The sequence below is a fragment of the Haemaphysalis longicornis genome, unplaced genomic scaffold (assembly GCF_048455015.1).
Source record: "Haemaphysalis longicornis isolate Haplotype H1 unplaced genomic scaffold, Haemaphysalis longicornis Haplotype H1 scaffold_9, whole genome shotgun sequence".
Taxonomy (NCBI): Eukaryota; Metazoa; Arthropoda; class Arachnida; order Ixodida; family Ixodidae; genus Haemaphysalis; species Haemaphysalis longicornis.
In genome coordinates, this window is record NW_027526460.1 from 43789287 (window position 1) to 43809256 (window position 19970).

At 46.5% G+C, this 19970-nt stretch overlaps 1 protein-coding gene across 1 annotated transcript; it reads left to right on the forward strand.

Annotated features, from left to right (window-relative positions):
• Positions 1 to 1406: 1406 nt before the first annotated feature.
• On the forward strand, positions 1407 to 19906 carry Arf4 (ADP-ribosylation factor 2). The gene is made up of 5 exons (XM_077683500.1): positions 1407 to 1621; positions 1950 to 2140; positions 9315 to 9386; positions 9490 to 9615; positions 18835 to 19906. The coding sequence occupies exons 1-5, from the start codon at positions 1555 to 1557 to the stop codon at positions 18922 to 18924; spliced, it is 546 nt and encodes a 181-aa protein (XP_077539626.1). The 5' UTR covers positions 1407 to 1554; the 3' UTR covers positions 18925 to 19906.
• Positions 19907 to 19970: the final 64 nt, after the last annotated feature.

The window sequence follows — 19970 nt, forward strand, 5'->3', positions numbered from 1 at the left end:
TATGTGCTTCCTTTAGAAGCTGCAAGTTTTTGGGCTACATGCAAAAGCTTAGTAAAGCACCATAATTTGCAAAATTATTTAGAACTAATTATCAAACTGTGGGCAAAACTTGCTCCCAATGAGGTACTCTCTTCTACATCGTATGGGAACGCTCCCACACACCACACATCCCTCCCAGTCCTTGATTTGATTGATTTATTGTAGGGTTTAATGTGCCGCCGCAGTGCAGGCGATGAGGCGCGCGGTGTGGAGGGCTCTGGATTAGTTTTGACCACCTGGGGATCTTTAACGTGCGCCGAAATCTCGAACACACGGGCGTTTTTGCTTTTAGCCTCCTTCAGAAAAGCGGTCGCTGCGGCCAGGAATCGAACCCGCGTCGTCGTGCTCAGCAGCACAACGCCTTAGCCACTGAGCCACCGCGGCGGCTCCCTCCCAGTCCTCACCCCTCCCATTCACAGTGGGTGACTGAGCTGTCCACCTCTGAACCCTGCTCTTAGCTTTACCTGGTGAGATAGTCCCGCACGGCCCCAGCAACAGCCAGGGACTAAGGACACCCCCACTGCCTACTGGTCCGTCTCTGGACGCAGAGTCGTATTGGGCTTCAACAAAAGTTCCATGCTTTGATACCTCTGTAATTAGTATGCTCGAATTACTCCTGGAGGCCTCAGTACATGTCGTTACACATGTTTCTGGGTCTAAAGTCGCAACAGATTCACTAGGTCCGCCGTTGTGTAGCTATAGTGCTAAAAAACAGCCGTGGAGTAGGCGATCCATGTTCGACTTGCATTCCATTGGCCTTGGGTTTGAATCCCAGACCCAAATTCACCCAGTTTTCTTTAGGCTGTCAGCCATTTTCAGTCTTGCTGACACCAGATTTTGGGAATTTAATGCTGTCGCAATAAAATTTTCAGGGGCCACCCAGGCAATGAGACAGTCAATGAGACCTGGCGCAACAGCTTTCTAATCAGTGTAAAGTAAGGCATTTGGTGCCACAACTGGAATTTCTTAGATACTGAGGGGGATTGGCCAAATGAGGCAAGCAACCACTCCATCCACTCTTTTTCTTAAGAAAAAAAGAAAGGACGAACAAATGATAAGGAGTTGTGTAAACACATGTATAAAAGCCGTGGCTTAATTAAAAACCACGTTTCTTTTCCTCTTTTCTTTTTGTTCGTTTTCTTTTCTAACATTGCAGCCGCTGGGTGATGACGTCAAATCTACTCAGGCAAGTATTTTGGCAAATTTCGCGTAGTACAACTTTCACTGTTTAGTAATGAAACTATTCCGTCGTGTCAGCAATGACCATGTAACCATAGAAATTCTCAATATGCGTAACAGATCAGCGAATGTTAGCGGACTACTAGCGCCGCGTGGAGGTCCTTTGGCTATGAAAAAAGAAGTGTTAGTATGACGTCATACTCGCGTTGCGTCGTTCGCTTGCCCGACAGAGACGTGGCAACGAACGATTTCTGTTAAATCTACCCGCGATTGCCTTACTAATCCCACTGTTAATCGTGTGACGCGCTAACGGTCAGCGGGGACTGAGTATCAGCCATGGGACTTACGTTATCGTCTCTGTTCTCACGCCTTTTCGGAAAAAAGCAGGTCCGGATTCTGATGGGTGAGTATCGCCGGCGCACTAAGCCTAAAAGTTCAATGTTTACTTCGAGCTGCTGCTCTCCAGGAACAGTTTTTTTCAGCGCACGAGCTCTTGAGGTACTAATTGATGACGAGTCGAAGTTGGGAAAAGGCTAAACGTGGGCAAAACATGTTTTTAGGACAATGAACACTGGCACTAGCTTGCGTGTGAACCTTCGGATTGGATGAGGCTACGGGAGGAAGTCTAAACCATCCATTCATTTTACAGCGGCACACGGATTCAAGTAAATGTCTGTCGTGATTGATCTGGTAACGTGCGTGCGGTTCTTTTTGCGTCCTTGTGTTCGCAGTTGGTCTTGATGCTGCGGGGAAGACTACTATCTTGTACAAGCTCAAGCTCGGTGAAATAGTGACCACCATCCCTACCATTGGCTTCAACGTTGAAACTGTGGAGTACAAGAACATATGCTTCACCGTCTGGGATGTCGGTGGCCAAGACAAAATTCGTCCGCTGTGGAGACACTACTTTCAGAACACACAAGTGAGTTGCAATCGTTCTAGTGATTCATTTCGTCATTACGACTTCTTACTACGTTTGCTAATAAGAAACTGTCTGCTGTCGCTACTTCTGTCGGCTAATAGACTGTGCATGTTGGTGACTTTACGTGGTTGAGTAGCATCTAGCCGAGTGGGTGTGTCTAACCCGTGAAATGCGTTTGAGCCATCGGCAACACCGAAATACTGCTGAGGGCGATCTAGAGAAAGTAAACAAACTGAACTTCGTTTCCGTGGCCGTTATAGCTTTCAGTTCTGGCATGTATTGAATAAATTGTGTGCTTCGATTCCTGTTACCGTTGAAAACTTGGACAATTTGGGTGCAAAGAAAATTTACGTTCCATTAAAGGGCAAATAGATTTTTTTGTCTCTCAAAAGTATGCTAGGGCTGAGATTGATTAACCAGTCAAGTCATTCCTCGTGGCTACATACACCTCTTTGCTGGCCTCTAGTAACTGCTTGCTGTCATGTCAAGGGATGAAGTACTATAAGATTCACGCTTGGAGGGAACATGGGTGTGCGTGGCTGCAGCTACTACCGGAGCATCCTAACAGCGTCATGTGGAAATATTTCGCATGCATGCGCTTTGCAGAAGCCGGAAGAGTATACACTCATTGTGCATACGCATCATCTGGGCGGCCACATGTCGTCTGCTACTTGCATGCTCCTGACGCTGAAGAAGCAGTCAACCTTTCTATTGGTAGCGAGCCGGGACAAATATTGTGCTTTTTTTTTCTCTGCTTGAATTTTGCACGGCCCATGCCAGCGCTTAAAACAAAACGAGGCATTTATCCTACTTTTTATTCACAGCACTTATTGACATCGTCAGGCCAAAACATATTGCTATTGAGCAAGTGAGAAGACCATAAGTGATGATCCATTGCTATCAGTATCATGCTCTCAAGAAACTGAACTGCAGTAGGTAGCCACAACTTTAAACCAGGTTGCTCAAGTTACGGCCACAGCTATGCTACTGCGACGTGTCCCGCAGATCATGGTGGCTTGGGCTGCAGAGCGGTGATGCACGTCATAGGAATAACGCGCAGCCGCCCGAATGACGTGATGCGCACAATGAGTGATACTGTCCGGTGCGATGTTTCCGTGCGGTGCTGATGGATGCTCCAGTAGTAGCTGCAGCCATGCACGCTTGTTTCCTTCAAGTGTGAACCCCCTAGAACATTTGGCCGAATATGAAGTGCGATCATGCGAGTGCATGGCTTCGGTATTGGCTGAACCACCTGATGTTGTCTGAAATTTAGAGCATGAAGAGAAAGGTTGCATAACCTAATCGAGTTTTTACTGCGTCTTGGAGCATAAAAAAATTCCCTCGCACTTCCTCGAGGGGGAGAGTGTGTAAGTGCGAATGCACGGTTGTTTATTGCGCGATTACGGTGGATATCGTGATCTTGGAGTGGAGAGGAGGCGCCCAACACCCGCAGTCACTGAGCGGAGAGAGGAGGAGGAGAGTAGCGCCCTCACGCGGCGGAATGCGGAGCGCCCGCTACGCGAGCGAGAGCTCTCCCGCCCGAAGTGGAGAGGAGGCGCCCAACACCCGCAGTCACTGAGCGGAGAGAGGAGGAGGAGAGGAGCGCGCGCCCATCTCCCCCCGTTGCTAGGGAAGACGAGGAGCGCGCGCACCCGCAGCTGTTGCTATGCGGACAACGGCGGTGGACGATTCAGGCTGGCTTAAGAAGTGCATTCGCACTTAATAAAAATGATGCAATAAACACACTTGCAGTGACACAATGCTACCACATGTGCAGGCATTTTCAGCTGGAGCTGCGTGTAGGAAGGTCCCGAGCAGGTTATTCACCGGTAGTTGATTATCGCAGTCCGCTAATATCAGGCACTTAAAATAGAGGAGCATGCATGCTTTTTATGAATTTCAGTTGGTGCACGTGGCTTACCTTAAGAAATCTTGCATGTAACAGGAGTTATTTTCCAGTGGCCGATTGTTATCACAGTGTTAGCTGATATCAGGAGTTTGAAATAAGAGCACCCGTGCTTTGTACACGTTTATTGCTTTTGCAGCATTTCACTTGATGCATGGGAGTTCCACTACAAACTCTTGCTCTTAACAGGGCACTTAAAGGGACACTGAAGTGAATTTGTCAAGCTCCCGTTTTTGCTTGCACTGCGTAGACTGGCTCAAATTAGCCCACTTTTCATCGTTTATCCGGTTGACAAATCGGTAATTATTTTACAAAGCGCGAAAGAAGAAAAACTACCATGCGCGGTTTGCGGCGGCCGCACCAACTAAGGCTGTGACGTTGAGAGGAGGGGCGCCGTGATTGGACGATGCCCAAGGTTAGCAATCACACAAGTTTCGGTTTCGGTTTCGGTTCTGTAAAACATAACCAATGGCTTTGTTGGATGGGCATTCTCAATATCTCAGTAATCATCGTACCGCGCTTCTGCCATGTTGTCGGCTGTAAAATGCACAAGATAAGCCTCCCAGGACGGCTTGTAGTCGTAGCATTCACTAGCCGAGACCTACGCAGTGCATGAACGCCCTCCGCGTACCCGCAGACGCCCAAATGTCATGCGCTTTTCCCCCATATTTGGAGCTTGCCTCCCTCATGCCTGTATCGTAAAAAGCGTGTTCGCACCAGGCCAAGGGTCTGTTCATTCTGGCCTGTGCCCACTGCCTGCAAGCAGTCGGTGCTTATGGCAACAGCACGCCAACGAGAACTCGCTAGCGCGCCAGTGCCAGCCTGCGCGCGTTTTGTGAACTAGTTCGTGTAGCCATGAACGTTGCGGCCCCAAAAAAGGTGAACTCAATATAGAAAACATCGGCGGAAAACAAAAAAGTTAGCTTACAAAAAAAAAAAAAAAAAGCACGTACCCGCGGGGATTCGAACTCCTGACTCGCAAAAACTTTGCGGTGATTTCCTAACGCCCCAGACAGCTAGGCTACGGAGCGAGACGCGAATGTCTTGCTAATATAGGGTATATATTGTACAACCGGTTTACACTTTTATTTAGTTTTGGCATTTCAAGCCGCTTAGGTGACTATTTGTTGTACTGCGATCGTGCAGTAAGCGTCGCCCGAGTTTCCACAGTAGCTCACGTCTAGCAATTGCATTTCGTAGACGGAAAAGCGTTCGCAGATGCGTTCGCAGATGCGTAGTCGTGCTGCTGACCGCTGTGCTTGTTCGCCCAGCGCAAAAATGTGCTTCCCGCGCCCAAGTTTTACGCTGTACGGTAAAAATATCAGTTGATTTTATTTGCTTAGTACCTATATTGACTTCGCTGACTCTTCTCCCGCCTTCAAGAGGCCTTATATTTTCCTACTGGCGTACCAGTCAGCGAAGCGCCGCATGTGCAGCGCTTGTGTGAAGCGACCTTGACTTGGAGCTAGATACAGTGTACAAACAAACCAAGTAAAGAAAGGCACATTCTTCCATTCACAAACGTGTCCTGGCTTCGTTTCAACTAAGCGAACGAATTGCGACCAAGCAATTTTTTTTTAACCTCCTTGATTGCGACGACCCGCCGGCGGCCGGCGGACGAAACGCTGGGCCGACTGACTCTGTCGGCCGGGGAGCCGTGCAGTAGCGCAGCCGTGGCGCAGCCAATTGCCAGCTCATCCCCTCCTGACGTCACACGAAAACGCCACAGAAAATGGGCGAGCGTAAAGAGAGGAGGACAGCGTTTTCGAATTAGTTTTTCTACCAAATAAAATCGCGTAAACGCGCCTAGAGTGGTCGAAACATGGCCTGGGGACTCCGGACTACAATTTGCGCTAGTAATCCCGCAATGTTTACATATCACTTCAGTGTCCCTTTAAAGGGACATTGAAGGCAACTAGCAAATTGGGCTCATGAAAGTTCAGCTGCCCCGTAGCCCTCACAGCGTTTATTCGGCAGCGAAAGATGCTTTAATTGCCGTGGAATGACCAATTGAGAAACGCATTTCATCCTTTGCACCATTTCATGGAATTTTTCACAAACGGGGGCCGGAAGCGAGTGAGACAGCGGTGTGGTCCAGCAGGAAAACTAAAACCTACCAAGTGAATCATCGCGGCCGCAAGAGCCACTAGTTGCACTCTCAGCGCATACGACAAAACAACTTGCCTGCCCTACACGTCCGCTGGCTGCCGCTCTGTGTGTGTCAACCTTGGTGCCGCATGGGACGTGGGATGGGGGTTAAACAATGTCAAAATGCCGCACGGCCTTTTACTTTACCTACAAAACACCTAGCGGACAAGAGAATGTCAGGAGCCCCGATAGTGTAATTTTAGTCTCTTCAATGCACTTGGCTTGGTAAGTGGCGTCGTCGGTTAGTTCCACTTGTAACTGCTCCTAATGCCTAGTGTGAAAACGAGCCTGGGTGCTCCGGTGTACGAGCACCTGAATAGCAGTATGTGAGCATTTGTGTGCTGTGCTATTACTATGCAGGCGTGTGTGTGCACTTTCATCCGAAAACTTGAAATAGACATTCAAACTTACGGCTCGACAGATGGGCTTGTGTAGCACAGCCGTACAGTAGCCGACTGACCTTTTGGACCCGGTTGGGAGCAAAAAATAGTCCGAATAAAAGAGCAGTCCGAAAAATCCGTGAGCCTTTCCCTGGCCCTGCAGCTTTCACTTCTGGCATGTACTGAATAAATTGTATGCTTTGATTCCTGTTCCCTTTGAGAACTTGCACAATTTGCGTAAAAAGAAATTTAAAGGGCAAATCAATTTTTTTGTCTCGCAAAGGTGTGAAAGTAGGAAAGTCCGGATTTTGTGGGGTCCGAAGAAACGGTTAGCTACTGTATATTGTATAGGTGGAGGTAACAGGTATGTGACTATGCCTAACCTGCAATAACCGTCGCAACCGCCACTGTCGCCACAGCTTGGCAGCTTGTGAATGCCGACTTGAATTGTACCTGTACATTTCTAATTGTTCATGACTTAAGACAGTTAACGCGCAGAAAAAGATTTTGTGTTTCTTTGAAAGCTTGTGTGCATGCTTCTCATTCTATTGTTCCTCTCGTGACTCTTGGCACATCCGCTCAGTCGCCGTTTGTCATCTCAGCAAGGTGACTGATAGGTACATTTTTTTTATTACTTATGAGATTATTAGATGCAGAGTACCTTAGGACTGCACAATGTCCGTCTGCGTCCGTGCGCATGGTGTTTACAATGGCAAAAAATCACACAGGTACTGGCAGGATTCGAGCCTGTGTCTGGTAGTCCAGACAGAGTTAGTGTCAGCTGTCTTATCCATTGGGCTACGACTTTGAGTTAGTACCCGAGAGTCAAACGGCTTACTCCCTCGCCTGTAACGGTGCGGAGTACCTTAGGGCCTCCCAATGTCCGTCCGTGTCCGTCCGTCCGCACACCACCATCCAGCAAAAATCAAGCGAAATTCGATTTGAGCCGTGAGTTGCAGTTTCATTTAGGGAATAATCGAGGTGCAACTCCCGGCTCAAATCGAATGACGGCCAGGGCGCAAATCGGATGCCACTCGGGGGCACAACTTGGGTGTCATTTCGAGTCCTTGTACTCCGCACCGTCGCCATCATCCACGGAGTGTAGATGCTGCCATTTTTGAAAGGTTCTGCCCCAGAAATTGGTGTATGCACTTTATGGGGATGCCAGCCTACCTATTTAAACCAACTTCAGTTTTGTTTTCAGCGTCCCTCTAAGTAAATTTTTGCGCCTATTAGTAGCTGCATTGTGCAGCTTAACTTTCTCAATTCATTATTTGACTTCTGTGGGAGTCCCAGAGTTTTGGCTTGTTTATGATGAGCAGTTGTTAGTGGCCACTTGCCACCGGTTTGCAATGTGTTTTAATGCTGTCGCAGCCTTGGCAACTCTTACTTCCATTTCATGGTTAATGTGGGCATTTTGTTCATTTATGTGCAAGCCTTATACAATAAACATGCTAGTGATAAGCAAAATTTCGTTTAATGGGCTTGCCGGAGTGCTATTATGGCTGCGAGCGAATTAGCACCAAGGATGGTGGGATAGGTACAGCTTAGGGTTTCTTGCATAATCTACTGGAGTAGAAACTGACGCTACAACCGCCTGTCACCTTGGCAATTATGGGAAAAGTTGTTTTCGGTTTTGCTTCGTTATTAGCTTGGCTTACAACATTTTGGCGAATGTGTAAATATGTAAAGTGCAGAAAAATCGATGATGAAAGTGTTTATTTACATAGGCAGGGAATAAAAACACACTGATAGTGAAATGAGGCACATTTTCTTCCGTTTTGTTTAGTTTTGTAGCTGAAGGTTTAGGGGAACATCATCGTCTGCGACTCTGACGAGCTAAGCCAGCTGTCACAAAATACTTATAAACCAAGCTGGTGCATTTTAGTCATTTTATTATTTTTTAAAGAATAAATTATCAGCACAGCCATCCAACGCTCCCAGACGATGTGCGTCAGTGTGGTTGGCTGCGTTGCAAATGTTTTGTTGTATGTATACAAAATTTGCAGACTGTTCTGATAATTTATTTTGTTTGCCTTGCGTCATCATCTCTCATTGGTTTTGAGAGGGAGATTTGATTTGCTCTTGATGACATATTTTGGGAATTTGCATTGCAGCAAACTTTAATGTGAAAAATTTTCAATTCTACGCATTGCAAAACAAGCATATGCAAAGCAACATTTGAGCACAACAGTTGGTCTAGTTGGTGTGTACTAAACTATAATGTGATTGCGTGGTTACTAGCGGCACAAGTAAGCAATGGACAATATGAAGCAGATGGGATAAATGCTAGAACACTTTTCTGATGGAAGGGAAAAGCGAAAACGCTCATTGGCTGAGATTTCGGCAAACATTGAAGATGCTCGGGCGGTCCAAATCGGGCGGCCCACGGGTAGCTTTGGCACCTGAAATCCCATACTCTCTCTCTCTCTCTCTCTCTCTCAGAATTGAGCTTGTATTTTCTTGCAGATGCTGCCGATGATTATCCGGTACTAACGCACAATGTCATTCACAAGCTCAGCGCCTAAATGCCACGGTCATATGCTAGAACATTTATGCAAGCAAGCATTTGTGCGTAAAGAAAAAGGTTGCCTCTTTTAAAGAAATCAAAAAGAACCCCAAAATTGGAGGAATTTAGGCATTCGTGTTGTCTTCCAACTTGTTTCGTGGACGTTGTTGCCCTGCAAGTGGGGGTAAGTGCAGGCGGTGCAAATGGTGTGCGTTTGTTGTTTCCTTCCAGGGCCTCATCTTTGTTGTGGACAGCAATGACCGGGAGCGAATCTGCGAGGCGCAGGATGAACTGCAAAAAATGGTGGGTTTCCGATACATTTAGGGCAACGGTGGTTGGGGGCATTCACTTTGACCAATTCAAAACTACAGTTTCACGCTTTTCTTATTCTTTTGCCCGCATTCAGCTGAGTGAGGACGAACTGAGGGATGCTGTCCTGTTGCTATTTGCCAACAAACAAGACCTGCCGAATGCCATGGCTGCCTCTGAACTCACCGAGAAGCTGGGCCTGAACCAGCTACGAAACAGGAAGGTGAGCAGTCTTGTACAACTTGTTAAATTTAGAGCTGTGGAAAGCACCTGAGTTTGTGGCACTGCAGTCACAGGTGCAGCCAGATAAGGTTTCATATGTCGTGCAGCACGTTGGGTGTTCTCTTGAAGAATTGCATTTGAGACTGGCTGTAGGTACACCAAATCACTACCTAAATTGAGTAGATTGAGATGCTTGCCAATCGTCACTAAGTCGCCTCCATGCATCACTGTGGTCCAATTATTGTTGCAACAGAAGTAACATTACATAGTGAAGCACGTAAGCAAGCTGACAGGAAGGAGAAAAGATAGCATACAAGGACGCCCTTGTATCTCATTCCTCTTTTTTTTTTTTTTTTCCAGTCACTGTTTGTGTATGTGCTTAGCTTTACATGGCATGAAATACCAAGTAGGCCTATCCCACACTTTGCTTCACTTGCTTCGAGTGCATGAACGGTGTGCGCACCGGGGTGTTAGTGCGTGCTTTCTGCAACCCAATGCTCCTCCTTGCATTTGACCGTTTTTCGTCGCAATTGACTTCCTGATAAAATGGCTGCTCATTAGCACCTAGCACTGTACTCCTGCATTCATTTCGGTCATTTGCACATGAGTTTGAAAAGTTGTCTAGTGGTGCTGCTGTTTGCGAGGTTGATGGATGTGTGAGTGGGTGTGTCAAAAAGGACTGAGAGAGAGAAGCAGAGAGAGGAATGGGTAAGTGCTTTAACTCTTTCGGGACCGCCGGAAAAAGTGATCAAAAAGGGAGGTCTCGGTACACATTTTTTATTACATAAAGCAACGGCACCATCCTGCCTTAGCAGATACCAAAATGCAGCTAATTATATGTTCTTTGACATACAATACCAAGCTTTACTTCAACACTGACGATAGAACCATGAAAAAATCTGAAAGTAAGAACTTCGTAAAAAAACTACAGAAAAAGATAGAAAAAAGCGTAAATATAAAAATATTAAAAAAGAATAAAATTATTTCAGGATATACAAAATATAACACAATGCTTTGTTTCTTCATCGCGGAAGTTTGATGTGGCTAGGTGTAACTGGTTTTTGTTTTGTGTGTGATCTCTTTGGCACTAGGGCGCGGCTATGTCGTCGCCCAGGTACACACCGGGCTCGGTGAAAACTTGATCCGTTTCTGCGCTGGTGGCAGGAGATCACCACCATAGGCAGTTAACACCCTAGCGAACAAATATAAACCAGCCAGAACATATTTCGAGCGCACATACCTACTCCAGAGCCAATTGAAACTGAAACCAACACCCACCTTTGAGCCCGATTTGATGTTCCAGGCTGATCGACACCCGAATCCTCACTCGAGCTGAAATCCGATCTTTAAAGCCGCATTCCAACTCTTCACTGCCACTCTCATCGTTAAAATCCACAGTAGAAGGTGAAGATATACGAGGCGAGGCGATGCGGATTTCTTATCGCCATGTTTGTTTACATTTGAAACCACTGCCCGTCAGAATAAAATATCTGATGCGTGGCCGCCTGGCGATAAAAAAAGGAACTTCACAAAAGAGAAAACTCCAGTTTTCAAACTATCTCCTAGATGTCGCTAGGTGTTCCATTGAGCGAAAATTTGTATTCTGCAGGCTCGCGAAACCATCGATCATATGTGATCGGTGGCCTATGGAGCGGTCCCAAAGAGTTAATGAACACTTAGCAGGCTAGCAGGGCATGAAGGTGTGAAAGCAAGTTGGTCTGTATTGGTAGACGACAGTGCCGAGAATAGCAATATAGCAGCAGTTCATTGCACAGAAAATGCCAAAAGGGTACAAATGGGTATCGCCACCCGAATTATTTTTGTGCTGTGTATTTTCACATGTGAAGTGTGCATACTGAAACAAAAATAGTAAGTTAGCTTGGAGTTTTAAGGGGACATGCTCCTTGAAACAACTGTTTTTTTTTTTTTTAATAATGAAGTTAGGAGGCTGAAATTTTCACAGCTTGTAAAGATTGAGCTCCTCTGGTCATATATGCAATCAGATTTCGAATAGCTGCTCCGGATAAAATGTTACGCAGCATGACTAGCGGAAAAATGGCTTTTTTGTGCACTTTTTTTATAGTAAAAATTTTTCCTGAAACTTTTAAAATAGCCTAGGTGGTTCCTTATGAACTGCAGAGTGCACAAATCTACCTGAAAAAGCCTCGTGTTCATTTTCCTCTCCACGAAAAAAAAATGACTGGTAGTGTGCCTTTTCTTGTTCTGTATATTTTTGTTGTATGACCGTCAGAAATATCTGACACAAATTGCATAATGAACAAGATTTGTGCGCTCTACGTGTTATAATGAACATCTGTGCAAAATTTCATCGTGATACAACTTTAAGTGGGAAATTAAGTGTGCACAAACTCAGAAAACGGACAAAAACAACAAACTAAGAAAAACGCACTTGAAAGTTTATTTCTTTGGCAGATTCAAAAATTCTTGCTCAAACAACATGAAACTTGGTGGGGATATAGTCTGAAATGTCCACACTGAGGCACTAAAACTAGAACGCTCCTGCTGCATAAGATGCACCCTCACGGTTCTTGCGGGTGGAGTCCTTGGTACAGGCCCGTTTCACCAGGCTGTGGCGATGGGACCTAGCCTCAGCAGTCAGCCTGGCAGACATCTGCCTGATCCTCCGCTGGTCACTTGCACTGCTTAGCCTAACCGGTTCTTCTGAAGGGAAGATTCCCAGTTCTTGGAGAACTTGCTCAAAGCTAGTGTGGCCTCTGTTAAACCACAACACCGTGAGAGCAGTGGCCGTCTCCACTACAGTGAACTGCAGGTTGTACGATACCGTCCTGTGCCAGATGCGCAGTGCTGCTTATGTCTCCATGGCATGGGATGAGTAGTCGATATTTTTTTCACACACAGGGGCATGAAAGGCTTGCCACACTTCCTCCTCTTGCTAATCAAGCATTTGGGGGTCGCTGCAATCTGGAAAGTAGTTTGACAGCACCTCAAAATCCAGGCAGAGGCCAGTGTCGAGAGAAATGGCAGTGCCAACACAGTTGTGGCTGTTGTGTCCTCATTTCTGCCAAGTACCATCGAACATCGCACTGACGTCAGTGTGACCAGTTTGCAACGCAGTTGCTTACCTTGCTTCAGCATGGTTGTCAGAGACGACTTTTGTGGCCGCGGCATCTTTCTTGGCAATGTCGTGGAACGTCTTTTGGTGCAGTGGTTTTGGTAGACCAGCAATGGCACAAAACCTGCACAGCTGATCGTGTCCGATGCCAACCGCGCGTGCAGCGAGTACCGCTTTCACATTGATGGCGAAACTATCACGGGGACTTCCCCTGCAGAGTTCCGGGTTGCGGCCTCCGCGGCCGATGGCAGCAGCGCACTGCGACGAGTAGACAGGAGAAACCACTCCTGCAGGGCACTCCACGTTTTTGCAATTGAGTTCCAGTACTGATGCGAGGCCCTTCTGCTTGTTTGTGACCTCAACTACGACGAGTTCGTACTTCCCGCACATCGCGCACACGGCGCTGCTCACAAGGTCACTCAGACCGTTGACTTTGGGGATAACTGCGCTTGCACCACTTTCGTTGCCGACTGTCTCTTCTTCTCCGATGCGCTTACAAAGCTGATATCGTCACTGATAAAACCAGCCTCGCCTGATTGAGCCGCGCTCACAACGCTTGCAGGCGCGTCGCCGTTAGGCCTCGCCGTGCCGGTCGTGCCCAACCGTGCCGGCGTTGGCCGTAATCGTCGCAATGCCGCGCCGCTTCCGCTTTCCCTTGTACGGGCGTGAGGTCCGGGACTTGCGGCGATGAAAGTCATGCTTTTTCTCACCGTTCATGATTAACAACACACGATAAGGAAATAGAAAAGATAGCGCGAAGTAGCGAACAGAACGACGGAGGCGATGGCAGCTCACAAGCGGCGAGAGCCAATGGCGGTCCCGATTTCGCGTCACGTGATTTAAATACCCAGTGGGAGCAGTGGGAGTTTTCAAAACAAGCGGGAAGAAATATTTTTTTATTTTTTTTGCGGAGATACGAAGCTGGCGAGCGGTTTGATTGAGAGAAAAAGGCTTTGTCTACCTCAAGTGACTGAAATGGCGGCCAGCCACGCTGCCGGGCAGCAAACTCTCAAAGATGGCGGAAATTCGGCTTGATTACGTGATTTCTAGGCTCACCGCGAGTCATTCAGACACGATTTTCACTAAGTTCTCATTCGTATTTCATTTTCATTTTTTTTTTTTCATGAAAGGGGAACAAAAACAAAAAAAAAGACATATTTAGAAAAAAAATGGTGATTTTTCGACCTGCGTGTCCCCTTAAACAGTGAAGTAGGGCAATGTAAATGTAAAATAAATGCATCTGACAGCTTTTCCTGAACACATGGCTTTAAAAAGACAAACTTCACCTGTGGCACCTTTGGCAAAAATGCGCCAGTGGAATGTCTCAATCCGAGGAAGTGGCAGTGTCGTTCGCATTCATGAGGAACTGCCAAAGTGTTTTGTGGCATGGAAAGTGCAGCAGAAACAGCAGTGCGACTAAGGTTACCACTAGTAAACATTACCAAAGAGACTGACTCATAATCTCTGGCCGTGAGTAGCTGTTTCAGTTTTGTTCGAATGCTTTGCTTAGTGCAAGTATCGTCAAGATTCATTCGGGTGAATTGCATGGGCTTGGCACAATCAGCGACTCTGAAGAATATTGCACAATAGGCGACCCAACCAGGCCGGCTGCCAGCCTTATCGCCACTTTCTACATTTTCTAGGTGCCTGAACAGGCCCACTTGACTCCTGAACTTTATATACTGCAGAGATTTTTTTTTGGGGGGGGGGGGGGGGGCTCCAGGAAAGTTCTTTTGATGCAAGACTCTCCAATGTGCAGGGCACGTATAAGTGAAAGTAAATGTGCTAAAGCACATGAAATTTCCGTGTAATGTTTTTTTTTTGCTGTTATGGGTGCCTACCAGCCCAGTTGATTGCGGCATAAATATTTACAGCCTCGTTTATTTGTAGGAAAGTGGCTAGTTGGGCAAGTTTATATGGGTTCATGGTTTGGCACAGCGCAAATGACAGGACACGAAAGAAAGGAACACAGGGAAAGCGCTGTCTCTCAATGGATGTTTATTGGTTAAGTATTAAGTATTCTATTTGTACGAAATGCAATCATCAATCACGGGTTCAGTTAAGAGACAGCGCTTGTCCTCTGTTCCTTTCTTTCGTGCCTTGTCATTTGCGCTGTGCCACACCATGAATCATTTGTGCCAGTTTCGGTTTCAACAGAACGAACACCGAGGCAGTGACTATGACAGGGGGGCGCTTGTGACGTCACTGTCCTTGTCGCACCACTGCCAGTCTGGACGTGCGTGTGTGTGCGTCCAGATCGGCAGTGGTCTTTACCATTCCCACGCACCCAGGCAGCTTTACGTCATCCGCAAAACCGTGACTTGACGCACACGCCGGAGCAGCGTGCACCAACTGCAGCCAGCGTGCGCCAACTGCAGCCATGACCATGTCATGGGGGCCCTTACGTCGGCAGTTTGGGACCAGGTTGAGCGGATGGTGTCAGGCTGATGCCGATTGCAAAACGGTATTCATTCTGAGCTTTCTCGTGATTGCAAAGATAAAGATGGGTTTAAAATACGCTATACTGAACGGTTACTGTTGAAACTTGCTGGGAGATATCTCCATACACAAAGGAAGCCTTTTACGTAGTTATCTCAGCTCTGAAATTTCACGTCGGTACTCCTTTAATGATAATTGTAGAGCCCAGGAAGTAAGGGGTCAGAATGCAAAATTAAATTTGTCAAAGGCAATTTTTTTTAAATAGGTCAAATTTTTTTTCAAAGGTGTGCTTATATCTGAAAAGAAAAATTAGGAACATCTTGGAGCATAGTCTTATTATGTACGTTAGCACTATCCTTACTAAAAGTGGAAGTCCCACCTTTAAAAGTTCTTCAGCTACAAATAGTTGCTCCCAGCCCTTGCCAACCCCGGAAAAGTTCTTGGTTGTTTCCAGTCAGGTTTTTTTTTAAAGGCAAGAATTGGTTTGGCTTAAATATACAAGGCACAAAAAGGTGAGGCTAAATACCTAGAGGTGCTTTTTAATAGTAAAGTTTTTGATATGAAGTAAAGGATTTAGATGCAAAGTAGTTTGTCAGATAAAATTTTTGGCAAACTTAGCGAAAGTTTTTGGAATATAGTCTTCTTTCTTGTATTACCGAAATTCTTAGTGAAATTCAGTCCCAGTTCAAGCGGTTTTCCAGCTGCAAAAGGTTACTTCCAGCCGTTGAGTCGCACACGCCATTTGTAAAGCATCCAACGCCTGGGCATCTGCTCGGGCAAAATGCCAATCTTCCTTGATGAGGAGGCAGCAAGTTCTGACCAACTGATGTCTACATCCTATAGATAAGTAACATTTGTAGCACCCGAACTCAGAACAGATTGGAACAAGAAAGCGAAACCTACCGATTACCGGCTGCGAATGTTCAAGGCAGATTCGTGCGATTACTCCTTTCGGAGCCAAATTCTGATAACACTGCATCATCCACAGACTCACTGCTGCTCATAACGTCGTGGAAATCCACCGAGGGTGCTGCGAAATCGAGAGCTCATCGACATTTCTCAGCACGCGTCCCATTTGCGCATACTGCTAACCTGCTGTGCAACTACAACGTAACCATATTTACTCGCGTAATGAACCCACTTTTTTTTTTTTTTTTTTTCCAAAAAATTCGGCATGAATTGGGGGGGAGGGTTCATTATGCGGGAAAAAGTTGCAACAGATTTTTAGAAGTTGAGATTTCATACAATAAAGATGCTAAGAGAAGCGCTGTTGAAGCCTTGCTTGTCTAGTGGCCCCCCTACTAGCCATGGAGCTGACCTCCTCACTTAAGTCTCTTCCAGCATCGCATTTATCGTCGGCCCACGGCACAACGTCTTCCGTGCCATTTAGGCAAAACAAAACTTCTTTTCCCACTCCGGGAAACTTCCATTCTTTGGGCCCATGAAACACACGGTGATCCCTGTTCATCACTCAAACCTCCCGTTTTTGCCAGTAGCGTACACCGAAGTGCCACCCAGCTGTGCGGTTTCCATGTGCATGAACGCACGCCTCACCACCTTAAGTTTGTCACCGGCTGTGTAGCTTGTGTGTTGGCCGATCATGCGCCGCGCACCAGGAGCACAAGAAAAGGTGGGAACACAGCTGAACCCACAGCGCAGAGCAGGGACGTAGTTCGGAGTGCGCTTGGTGTTTTGTCCGCAGGCCACAGCGCTTTCATGGTGCTATATGCAAGAAGGTTGGTTTTGTGTTGAGCAGGTGGTTCTCCATAACCCTGCAATTTTTAAATTGTGAGCCATGGCATTCGCACTCCAACACCAGCGAAAATGCATTTTTAGCATTTTTGCGTGTATTGTGGCATGATAAGCTACTGCGATTGTCGACGGCATCAGCAACCATGTCAAGATGAAAGCATCTTCCTGCTGCAATTTTTATGCAAGGTGACGAAGTAAATTCTCAAGAAGGAAAGGGGGCTCATTACGCGAGTGGGTTCATTAAAAGAGTAAATACGGTAGTATCCCTCCTTGTGATGGGCTTAAGAATTGCTGCCTGAGAAAACTTGTACTGTACGGAAAACAATGCACTTTTCCCGCAACAAGGCAGATGGCTGCATGCATTTTTATAAACCGAGCACAATTTCTCAATCAATGTTATCACTGCATCGGAAGCCTGTTGATGTTTTATGGGCTGAATAACTTTAAACTGAAAGAGCGTGCATTTCGTATCTCTCTGCTTTCGTTCGATGGCTGTCGATGCCTTGTTTGCAGAGAAATATACCTGGCATTTCTGTCTGCATTCCTCTTCCATTTTTTTCAAGACTTTGAAGAGCTTGTTACAATGCACTCGGAGTAAGCTGCGGCCTATGCCAAACTTGCCATTGAGGTACCGCTGCAAATTCGGCGTAGAGGATAACAGGTGCACCTGGCCGGCAACGTTTCATGGGCGCTGCATCCCAATGTGCAAATGATTGGGCTTTTGTCGCTGGTTGCTGTATATACATGCAGCAACTAATAGCTAGTGGGCTATTAGTTGCACCGTGCACCTTTTGACTGCATTTTTTACTGCGGGGTGAAACATTTCAGTGAATTGGAACTGAAGCGAAACCTTCCGCTTGTCGTGAGGCATCCCATTTGATAGTGCTTGATATCTGAGGTTTATCTGTGCTCATGAACTTATGCTCTGCAATAATTCTCTTATGCATTTATTTTACATTTACATGTCCCTGCCTAAGTGTGTTTCAGAAGAACGCGTCGACAAGCTCCACCGATTCCTTTTCACCATACATTGTTCACTCGAAATGCAGTGTGGGAAAGGGTATGCAGCGTCAGTACCTGTTGTCATGCTTTTGGCATCATCTGAATTACTAAACTGCTGCTGCTGCAAGTGGTATATTGGTATTCACGACAGCAAAAACGCCCGTGTGCTCGAGATTTCGGCGCACGTTAAAGATCCCCATGTGTCAAAATTAATCCGGAGCCCTCCACTACGGCGCGCCTCATCGCCTGCGCTGCGTCGGCATGTTAATTAAACACCACAATCAATTAATCGACACTACAATATAGGCCAGTCTGCTTTTACACTTTAGTGGACTTTCAAGCACTCGTCTATCACTCACCGTTACGTGCTCTTTTGTCGAACATAACAATGGGAATACGCGCTAGTTCATTTGAGAACCACTTTCTTTGTCTCTGGACAGAAACTGAGTCACAAGTGTCGTCCTCCCCGAGGCAAGTCAAACTTGCACCTGCTCGTGGAGTTTCCATATTTGCGGCGGCCGCTTTTCTGATGGAGGCGAAAAGCAAAAACGCCCGTGTGTGCGAGATTTCGGCGCACGTTAAAGATCCCCAGGTGGTCAAAATTAATCCGGAGCCCTCCACTACGGCGCGCCTCATCGCCTGCGTTGCGTCGGCGTGTTAAACCCCGCAATCAATCAATCAATCAAGTTTCCATATTTCTTACAAAAGTGGTTATCTTTCAAAACAGCTGTTCACCCTTAGTGTCTTATCAGCGTACTTCAGCTTAGCATTGCTGCGTGAAGTTAAGCAAGGTGTATGCATTAAAAATCGGATAACCTGCAGCAGGTTATGGCATGCACTAGTGTGTGGCCATGCACTGTGCAATTTCTATGCTTACCTGTTTTCTGCCGAGAGGTGATTTGCCATAAACCTTTCACTGTCTTGCCTTTGCAGTGGTACATCCAGTCGACTTGCGCGACACAGGGACAGGGCCTGTACGAAGGCCTCGACTGGCTCTCCAACGAACTGTCCAAAGCAAAGTAACTCCTGCTGCTCCCCCACGGCAAGCGTGCAGAAGAAGAAGCCGGGGGCATCCACCATCTTTTTTTTTTTTCTCCTGAAGGAAGTGGTTTCAACGGGGGCTGCAGCCATGATGTGAAGTAGGAATGACAGCACACACTCCTCGTGCTTTTACCAACAGGTCCCACACTGTCAGCCCCCACCAGTGCTGCTTGCAAGCAGTTCGTCTTTTTTTTTTTTTTTTTTTAACTTAAGCTTTTGAGAAAGCAGCACTGATGATGGGAGCTGTACTCGAGCATCTCCTCTTCCAAGCATGGCAGCCCCCCCTTCTCTCCTGGGTTCTCTTGTGTGTGAGCAGTAATAAATTGTCCCTTCTTGCTTTGTTGTGCAGAGTTTACAGGTAGTGCGAGGCCTTTTTGAGGCTTCTGTTGGAATGACTCTGACTGTTGCAGCTCTGCCTTGGACGCTGCTGCTTTTAACTGTTGAGAAAGTCCCACCACGTCGTGAACAGTCGCTGTGCGATTTTTGTACGAGGAATGCAAATGGCAATGAAAGCAAACCAAAAATGTTAGTCACGTTGAGAAAATTATAAGTTTACTCTTTCAGGTGCTGTTTTTGATGGCATTGAGTGCTCTGCCTAGACTGTGTGCGTCATCTTTGTGTTCTTGTAAATAATTCTGGCGGGGCACGATGTGTTCTGGGTTGTACTTGATCTGTCGGGCATTTACGGGACCAACCTGACTTGACTATAGCATCAACACGTTGTACGCAGATCTGTGGTGTATCGAAGGCCACGCGACTGTGTAGTTACTGGTTGGAGATTTGCGGCGGCTTGATCTTCGACATGTTTCCAAATTTCTGCCTCTTTGAACACTGAACATCCCTTCCCTCCCCTTTTTTTTCCCGGCACCTGTGATAACTGCACTGTTTATTTCTGCTGTCTTGATTTGATGCAGAGTCATGTTGCCTAAGCCTGACAAGTCATGTAATAAAGTATAGGATGAAATGCTGCTTGTCTGTTTCGCCCAAATGAAGAGCTCGAATGAGCGTTGAAGATTTTTTGCATGACC

Excerpts from the sequence above, each read along its gene's own strand:
- Arf4 (XM_077683500.1), top strand. The coding sequence starts at position 1,555 with ATGGGACTTACGTTATCGTCTCTGTTCTCACGCCTTTTCGGAAAAAAG. Across the intron at positions 1,622-1,949 it reads GCAGGTCCGGATTCTGATGG|TTGGTCTTGATGCTGCGGGG; the intron begins GTGAGTATCGCC and ends TTGTGTTCGCAG. Across the intron at positions 9,387-9,489 it reads AGGATGAACTGCAAAAAATG|CTGAGTGAGGACGAACTGAG; the intron begins GTGGGTTTCCGA and ends GCCCGCATTCAG.